This window comes from Pseudophryne corroboree, chromosome 10 (genome assembly GCF_028390025.1).
Source record: "Pseudophryne corroboree isolate aPseCor3 chromosome 10, aPseCor3.hap2, whole genome shotgun sequence".
NCBI lineage: Eukaryota > Metazoa > Chordata > Amphibia > Anura > Myobatrachidae > Pseudophryne > Pseudophryne corroboree.
Window position 1 is genome coordinate 256,491,016 of NC_086453.1, and position 9,820 is coordinate 256,500,835.

Below are 9,820 nucleotides of genomic sequence, written 5' to 3' on the forward strand. Positions count from 1 at the left end.
AGACGATATCTTTTTCAAATGGTGAGGGGATCGTGACAGCCTGGATTTTTTTTGTTCATATCTTAATGATAATGTTTTAAATATTGAGCTCACTTTTAATATCGACAAGTTGAAGATTGATTTCTTAGATATCACGGTGTTTGTAGAAAATAATCAAATACAGACTAAAACATACACCAAAACAACTGATTCAAGAACATGTATCGAATACACTAGCTGTCATCATATTAACTGGCTTAATTCTATCCCCAATGGCCAATTTAAGCGCATTAAAAGAAATTGCACCAATGAGGCCATCTATACACAGCAAGCACATGAACTAAAGACAAGATTTAAAAATTGTGGATATAAAGAGGACATCATAAAATCAGCAATGCAAAAGGCTAGTAGTGTCAAAAGAAATGATCTTTTAAGCACTAGCACTTTAAAACAAACCAAGCAGGAAAAATGTGAGTGGGCATTTATTACTAGCTATAATTCTCAATATAGAACTTTAGAACGGTCCATTAGGAAGAACTGGAATATTTTAAAGAAGGACCCAGTATTGGGTAATAAAATTCCTGAACACCCTACCTTTATTTATAGGAAAGCCCCTAACATAAAAAACAAGTTAGTTAACAGCTATCTTCCACCAATAAGACGGGAACCAAGGATTGTCACTAAAGGTTTTCACAGATGTGGAATGTGTATAGGCTGTAGGTAGATTAGCAGTGATGGCACAAAAAAACTTGATAGCATTCAGATAAATGGCAAAAAGTTAACTGTCAATGAATTTATGACATGTAACTCGAGCAATGTCATCTACTGTATTGAATGCACGTGCCACCTATTTTACATAGGACGCACCTCTAGAGCCCTTAAGGTCAGGCTCGGGGAGCATTGTAGAAACATAAAGAAGGGACTGGAGACACATGCTCTCTCGTCCCACTTTAAGAAATTTCACAATTGCTCCACGAAAAATATTATTAGATTTACAGGATTAAAACTGGTAAAAGGCAATCTTCGCCAACGAGATACTGCTTCTAGCTTGGCTAGGAAAGAAATGCAGCTAATCTATGAGTGCAATACATTACACCCACACGGTTTAAACAATGACTTTGAACTTAAATGGTTCCTATGATTTATTAGAAAAATAAGTAGTGCCATTTGCCATTGTAATAACCTAGGGGAATAGTCTGATGAATTTTTAATGGTCTATTAATTTTAAATTGATCCATCAGTTTTTATAAATTTTCTATATTAATGGATCAAGTTGCAAACGGAGATATTCTCATAGAATAATTTTATAGAACAATTCTCAATATTTTATAATCACGTTTTCTGTGTTCCTAATGAATTTTAATGTTACCCATATGTATTTTATGTATCTTACGGGTTTTTATGTTTACAGATCAGATAATAATAGTTTGTAAGGACGTTTATGAGAAGGGGACCAGTAATGATGAATGTTGTTTACAATTTCTTGACACTTCCGCTTTATGGACGGGAAGCATGAGGGGACAATCATGGCCAATCCCGATTACAGGAGATCACCTATTTCCGTATAGATGCAGTATGGAACTTCCGGCAATAGACGAATGACGATGACGTATTTCCGGGAGTCTGGGCGCCGCTGGCTGTAGCGGGCGCAACACTCGACGATACACTTCCGGAAAGAGGAGGCGCGGTTATAGAAGGACATTCTGATGCTTCCGGGAGCACGGGCATTGTTGGGTGTAGTGGGCGGAGCTATGTGTGACGTATTTCCGGTAATAGGATTAGCGGGAATGGAACGGCTCTTCTGATTGGACACTCCTTGTTTAAAAGAGGGAATAGTTGAACAGAGCAACACACTGCCTTGAAAAAGACCCTGATTACAGGGGTTGAAACGCGTTGGCTGTAAGGTGTTGCTGATCCCCTGGTTCCTGAAGCTGTTTGGAGAGCACTGAACGGTACCTGATGCCTCTTCTGGAGTTGCCTACCTGGGTGGACTGACTTCGGATATTTAACAACGCTTGTTTGAGAACTGTCTATCCACCAGTTCTCTACAACATCTGGTAATTGTTTCAGTCCTCTGGGGACATTTGATGGAACCATAGTGGGAACCTTTTTGTCATTGTCTATGTTACATCTATGTGTGTTGTATAAAATCTATGTATTAAATTGACATTACTACACATGAGATTTTATTTATCCTTGCATATGCTGAGCAAGTGAGATCCAGGGCTCTGGAGCAAAGAGGATAGTGGTGTACATACAAGTAACGTAAATATATTTTCAATATTTCCACCACAGAAGTGACGGTTGCACAATTTAGAGGTGGCGCCTTGTTATAGTGTATTCATAACCACATTTTTCTAGTTAACTTTACGAGTGTAATTGGAGGGACGCTCATTTTTGAATCTGCTGGACAGGGCTGCCTGATTGTTTTTGCGCAGACGATTTATCACCTTAAGTGCTTTCTTTACACAGTGTCTAATATCTGTCTGCAACAGTCATGGCTGGGGAGGAGGCACATACTGACTGGTGATATATCAATATGCTATAATACTGTATTTAAGTACTACCGTGTATTGGAGATGCCTGCTACAATCAGTGGGGCACTGATATATAATCATTACAGTCACACTGACTGAGGGGTGTAATAATGAGTATTATAAGGGATGGGGGACCTACGAGGCTGCTACAATTAGTAAGGAGGGAGGCGCTGTAATGCAGTCAACACTAATGTAATTGGGTGTAATAATAAGTATTATAAGGTATGGGTGCCTGCATTATATATCAGTGCCTCCCCCCCCACACACACACACACACACATAGTGATTGTAGCACATTACCCATCCCCTTTTAGCAGGTCCCCCATCCCTTATCATATCCATTATTGCACCTCTCAGTGACTGTGACTGTATTGCAGTGGTGCAAGTAGAAATATTTTTTTTGTGGTACTGAGGGCTGAAAGATGGGTGTGACCATGTACTATGAGGGGCGTGGCCATATGCCACTAGGGGGAGTGGCTATATGGCATTAGTGGCTTGGCCACATGACACAGCCCCATTTCTTTGCACTCTGGAGGCAAGGCTAGAAATATTAAATATATAGTGATACCCCCAGTATAATAGAACTACTGTATATAGTAGTGTCCACATTACAATAGAAATATATAGTATTGCCCTCATAATAATAGAAATATATAGTAGTGTCCACATTATACTAGAGGATTGTTTAAGGAAGGAGGGCCTCAAATGGGTGTCTTGCTTAGGGCCCCATGTGGTCTAAATCTGCCTCTGGGAGAGATATACATATTTATATATGTGTATAGTTAAATAAATATATATATTTATTTATTAACAGTTTCTTATATAGTGCAGCAAATTCCGTTGCACTTTAATATAAATATATATATATTAGAGATGTGCACCGGACATTTTTCGGGTTTTGTGTTTTGGTTTTGGATTCGGTTCCGCGGTCGTGTTTTGGATTCGGACGCGTTTTGGCAAAACCTCCCTTAAGATTTTTTTGTCGGATTCGGGTGCGTTTTGGATTCGGGTGGTTTTTTTTTAAAAAAAACCCTCAAAAACAGCTTAAATCATAGAATTTGGGGGTAATTTTGATCCTATAGTATTATTAACCTCAATAACCATAATTTCCACTCATTTCCAGTCTATTCTGAACACCTCACAATATTATTTTTAGTCCTAAAATTTGTACCGAGGTCGCTGGATGACTAAGCTAAGCCACCCAAGTGGGCGGCACAAACACCTGGCCCATCTAGGAGCGGCACTGCAGTGTCAGACAGGATGGCACTTAAAAAAATAGTCCCCCAAACAGCACATGATGCAAAGAAAAAAAGAGGTGCACTGTGGTCACTGGATGGCTAAGATAAGCGACACAAACACCTCAATATCACAGGAATTATTCGTTCTAATCAATGGTATTATTTATTGGTCCAAATCACTGGAAGAAAATGACAAAATCACTGGAATTAAAAGCCAGTATCACATGAATTATTCGTTCTAATCAATGGTATTATTGGTCCAAATCACTGGAAGAAAATGACAAAATCACTGGAATTAAATGGCAGTAATGTCGGGAATTATATCAAATGGCAGTACCACTGGACATATACGGAAGTGCCAGACAGGATGGTACTTTAAAAAAAAAAAATTTTTTTTATATGACAGGGACAAACCCACTGTCCTAACAATTGGCAGGGCTGATTAAACAAACAGCCAGGGGGAAACTCCTGAATCCAGTTTCTAACCCTGGGTAATAATTTTTATTACCCGGGATATAATAATAATCATTAAGGCTCCCCTGTAGTGATGTAGATGAGACCCCCCCCCCCCCACATGGGAGTCCCACATGGGAGTCCTTCCACGTCACTCTGAGGACGCTAAGGGAGTAGAATCCAACCTCTGAACCCGTTCACCTGTAGAGGGTGCAGACTTTTTGCTCTTTCTATGGCCTAGCCTCGTGCAGAAGTAGGCCCTCCCGAATTTTCTCGATCTGGCAGCCCAAGGGGACTGCATCAGAGAAGCAGAGTTACGTCTTCTCACAGGTGGTGCTGCGGAAGGATTTGTATTCAGAGTGTCCCCAAGCGGTGTCTCACCTGCAAAGGGGAGGTACCTCTTGGATTTGGCGTCTGCGTTCCATTGTTAGATCCAGAGACCTCTGCGAGCCGCTACTGCCATGGAGGATGCTCTAGAATTCATCAGCCCAATGTCCCTCATGGCTTTCAGCATGAATTTAGCCGAATCCTTTATGTGACCTAGAATCAAGACAACGTCATCCCTATGGATTGTATCAAGGTCTTCTATTAAATTGTCTGACCATTTTAACATAGCCCTAGCTACCCAAGTGCATGCAATAGTGGGCCTAAGGGTGGCTCCAGTAGCCGTGTAAATGGATTTTAGAGTTGTCTCTATCTTGCGGTCAGTCGGCTCCGTTAACGAGGTCGAGCTTGGTACAGGTAATGTAATTACCCCTGATGGTCTGGACACCGAAATGTCCATTATGGGAGGAATCTCCCATCTCCTTCTATCCTCCTCAGGAAAGGGATATGTCTTATTGGGGATGTGAAAAACCTCTTCTGGGTTTAACCAGGATCTTTCAAATAGGGTATTCAACTCTTCCAAAACCAGGAATGTCACTAATGATTTTGCAGTTAGCATACAAGAATTTTCCTCTATTTGTATAGGTATTTCTAACACATCCCTAATAATAGCATTGATAAATTGCTGAATTTTATATTCCAATCTATCATAGTGCCCCCTCTAACTTCTGTGTCGATCCCTGTGTCGGCATCGATGTCCGCGTTGGCCTGCAAGACCTGTGTATCAGGAGCTGAGGGGGTCCTAGATGAAATGGACTGATCCATATCTAGAGCATTCTTCGTAGCTTTTTTCCAGCAACTTAATAGAGTATGCCCTAATGAACTCTGAGGAATCTTATTTCCTAGGCTATCCAGCCATTCTGTCTCCATCCTAATGGGATGAATCCACTCAAGGCAATCCTGAGTATCTGGTACAGACTCCTCTGAGGAAGACACCTACACAACCTCCAAAACATTTTGTTCTGACATGACACTGACCAGTGATACTGAGCACTGTTCAGGATACTAGAAGTGACACGGAGCAGCAAGATACAGCATTGGGCTACTGTACTGTACTACTATATACTGGTCACCACAATGCAGCACTGACACTGAGTACAGATATTGAGCACTGTTCAGGATAATAGAACTGACACTGGGCAGCGAGAACAGCACTTGACTACTGTACTGTACTACTATATACTGGTCAATGGTCACCACAATGTAGCAATGATAATAATGAGCACAGATATTGAGCACTGTTCAGGATAATAGAACTGACACTGGGCAGCGAGAACAGCACTGGACTACTGTACTGTACTACTATATACTGGTCAGTGGTCACCATATTGCAGCAAATGAGCACAGATATTGAGCACTGTTCAGGATAATAGAACTGACAGTGGGCAGCGAGAACAGCACTGGACTACTGTACTGTACTACTATATACTGGTCAGTGGTCCCCACAATGCAGCAATGATAATAATGAGCACAGATATTGAGCACTGTTCAGGATAATAGAACTGACACAGAGCAGCAAAATACAGCAATGGACTACTGTACTGTACTACTAAATACTGGTCACCAAAATACAGCAATGATAATAATGAGCACAGATATTGAGCACTGTTCAGGATAATAGAACTGACACTGGGCAGCGAGAACAGCACTGGATTACTGTACTGTACGACTATATACTGGTCAGTGGTCACCACAATGCAGCAATGATAATAATGAGCACAAATATTGAGCACTGTTCAGGATAATAGAACTGACACTGGGCAGCAAAATACAGCAATGGACTACTGTACTGTACTACTATATACTGGTCACCACAATGCAGCAATGATAATAATGAACACAGATATTGAGCACTGTTCAGGATAATAGAACTGATACGGAGCAGCAAAATACAGCAATGGACTACTGTACTGTACTACTATATACTGGTCACCACAATGCGGCAATGATAATAATGAGCACAGATATTGAGCACTGTTCAGGATAATAGAACTGACATTGGGCAGCGAGAACAGCACTGGACTGCTGTACTGTACTACTATATACTGGTCACCACAATGCAGCAATGATAATGAGCACAGATATTGAGCACTGTTCAGGATAATAGAACTGACATGGAGCAGCAAAATATAGCAATGGACTACTGTACTGTACTACTATATACTGGTCACCACAATGCAGCACTGATACTAAGCACAGATATTGAGCTGATATTGGGCTATTCAGGCAGAGAATATAGCCACGTCCTCTCCGCTCAATCTACAATGCACGAGTGAAAATGGCGGCGACGCGCCGCTCTTTATATGGAATCCGAATCTCGCGAGAATCCGACAGCGGGATCATGATGTTTTCCCCCGTTCGGGTTTTGCGAGTAAAGTGGGAAGAACCGAGGCTGCCTCGGACCCGTGTAAACCACATGAAGTTCGGGGGGGTTCGGATCTCGACGAATCGAACCCGCTCATCTCTAATATATATCATCTGAGGGGGCCCCAGAGATATAACTGTACCAGGCCCCAAAATTTCTGTTGCCGGCCCTGTCACTACCTATGGTGGAGCGTCTAAGTTACACCAAGTGTCTCAAGCCATATGGCGCAAAAACAATACTTGAATGATGACATATCTGCGCAGTTCCTTCCCATACCTTGCTGGCTGCTGCAACTGCCATGCTGCAGGATTGATGGGAGAAGAGCTGCAGTCCACCCATCATCACGCCCACCATTGTGCACTTTTGTCGTTTTCCCCGTCTAAACTGTGGTGGGGTAATTAGGATAATTTACTTAAGTTTACTTTTGTTACTTAAGTTTACTGAGACAGCGTGGTTCTAAAACAAATACTCCTACATTATATAGTTCAACAGTTGGTGACCCCCTGAGAGTTGGGGCCCACGTGAACCGCGGAACCCCTCTGAGCCTCTCATGGCCCAGTACAGATGTCCCCCATAGTATCCCCCTTTCACCAGACCTGCATCTGTAGGTGATGCCCAACTTTTCCCTGACTTCTATTATAAGGACTGGTAGAAGTGCTGTAGTAGAAGTGAACTTACTGCTTGGGATGTTTTTCTAATCTTACCACAAGGGGGCATCCATATATTAATGTTTGTTATGGTTCAGCCAACCAGGAGAAAGGTAAACTCATTACTCCAACAGGAAAATATCTAATTACTAAGTCAGATATAACAAGTCTCATTGGATGCAATACAAGTAGTGCATTATAAAATTGGTATTTACAGCAAAAGCTCTGCTGTTTAATCATAGTATTTCCAGTAGAATATATATTCTAGATTTAAACAGGCTGAAACTGGACATGCCGTACATTAACCTTCATAATAGCATTGGGAAGTAGTATGGATTTTGCTAAATAGTAAAAGAAAAGGCTAACAATTTACGACATTTTGAGCAATTGTAAGTGAAGCGGAGAGTGGTGGCTTTAGAACTGAAAATGCATCAATGAAATTGAACAAATAATGATAATATTGTTAAAGCAAGTAAAATGTTAATTTAATCTTCCTGCAAAATATAACGTTTAGGAAAGCAGTGTGCACTTCAGTATTGGAATTATCATAGAAGCACATGCATATAACAATATTGGTGTATTGCTAGACCAGGCTATTTTAATCTTAGTACCCCTCAAGCGCACCTTTTAGATTGCTACCTGTTCTTATATGTAGTGCCACTATACTACAATGCAAGAAGTACAAACAAAACTATTCAAATACCTGGCACTCAGGGGTGTATCTATAACGCCATGCAGTGCACACAGGCACCTGGGTCAAGAGGGACCCATCTGGCATACCCTGCATTTCAGAACAAGGTTCAACCGGGCTGATACCAGCACCACATTTTGGGAGAAATAGATGGAGTCACGCCCAGAAGATAGGAAGGTCTCTGGCACTATACTTACTGTATTTAAAATAAAAAATAAGCATCTCTTATATTAAGACATATTTATCTCCAACACTATGTCATTCTGTAAATATAAATAGCACATACAATAAAAGTGTCCTTATGGTCCAGTTATTACCCTTATCGAATCCATTGTTAATGTTGGTATATACAGTACAATCTATTTTTTCTGACCCCCGGGATACACGTATATATTTGTTGGAGAAAAATAGGGTGTTGAATTTGTGATATTACATTTATTACACTACTGTATATTTTCCTTTTCTCTTCATTTTTTACGAGTGCCAGATATTTGAATAAGAAACTGAATTTGGTTCTGATGGATGTCATATTTGTGTTTTTAATTGTTGGTAAGGTACAATTACGCCATTACGAGTCATTTTAGGAGCATCAGGTATGTAAATTAGTGCTTACTGTACAATTGCAGATTTTCCAGTTAGTGAAGGATTAATCACTTTAAAATTAACAGTAAAGTAAAAAGTATTTAATCATATATTGTTTTTTTTTTTATAGGACAAAACCACTTTTCTACTTTTTTTAGATGCCAAAAACTTCACAGAACTCTGCCGAGCTGAAGTTCCTGTACTAATACCTTATGGAATACATGGAATCTTCCTGCCTCAGAAATAATTCATCTACTTCTTAAGGACCTACAGTATACACCTGTCATCACTGCAGTTCACAAACATTATAACAGAAAATACTTCATTTCACCTTTATATAATGAAACTTCCTTTATATACTATAAGCATGATTCCTACAGTCACCAACCTTTAGGTGTTTACTATTTATACTCTTTATTTGCCTCTCCATACCTTTCCTTTCCTACCCATTCCTTGCAATAAGGATATAACCATGTTTATAATGGGACGCATGTGTTTTCCCCCAAATTTTAAAGAATGTCTTTAAGGTATGGTTTTAGAAAGATATATATAATTAATAATATTTGCTATTGGCTCTGTTTCATGATTTCATATATAATTAGTCTGTTTTCTCTTTCTTTCTCTACTTTTTTTTCTATAAGGCTAATTTATAAGGTATTTATTTTCAGAAAGAGAATACCGAAATGTGGGTGGAGTTACAATGTATTTATTTTCATGCACTGACATGCGGCTGGATACATTTATACAATTGAACTTATATCCTTAAATGATCAATAGACAACATAAAGCTTTCAGATAGTAAATACACCTCCCAGCAGTCTTTGTGAACCACTAATCAAGCAGTAAATGGATCATATAGGCAGATGCAGGTACAGACAGTCAGAGCATCAAGATTCCTACCTACTGTATATTTACCAATGTGTCCACTTATATCGAGCTTCCTG

The 9,820-nt window shown here is 40.0% G+C and overlaps 1 protein-coding gene across 4 annotated transcripts in view; it reads left to right on the forward strand.

Annotated features, from left to right (window-relative positions):
* Positions 1–9,438, forward strand: part of LOC134966447 (carotenoid-cleaving dioxygenase, mitochondrial-like) — a 405,306-nt gene extending 395,868 nt beyond the window's left edge. For all 4 annotated transcript variants that reach the window (XM_063943198.1, XM_063943200.1, XM_063943197.1 and 1 more), the window contains one exon: positions 9,007–9,438. In XM_063943198.1, the coding sequence (XP_063799268.1) occupies positions 9,007–9,123 (117 nt within the window). In that variant the 3' untranslated portion in view covers positions 9,124–9,438. The remainder of the gene's footprint in view (positions 1–9,006) is intronic.
* The last annotated feature ends 382 nt before the right edge of the window (positions 9,439–9,820 follow it).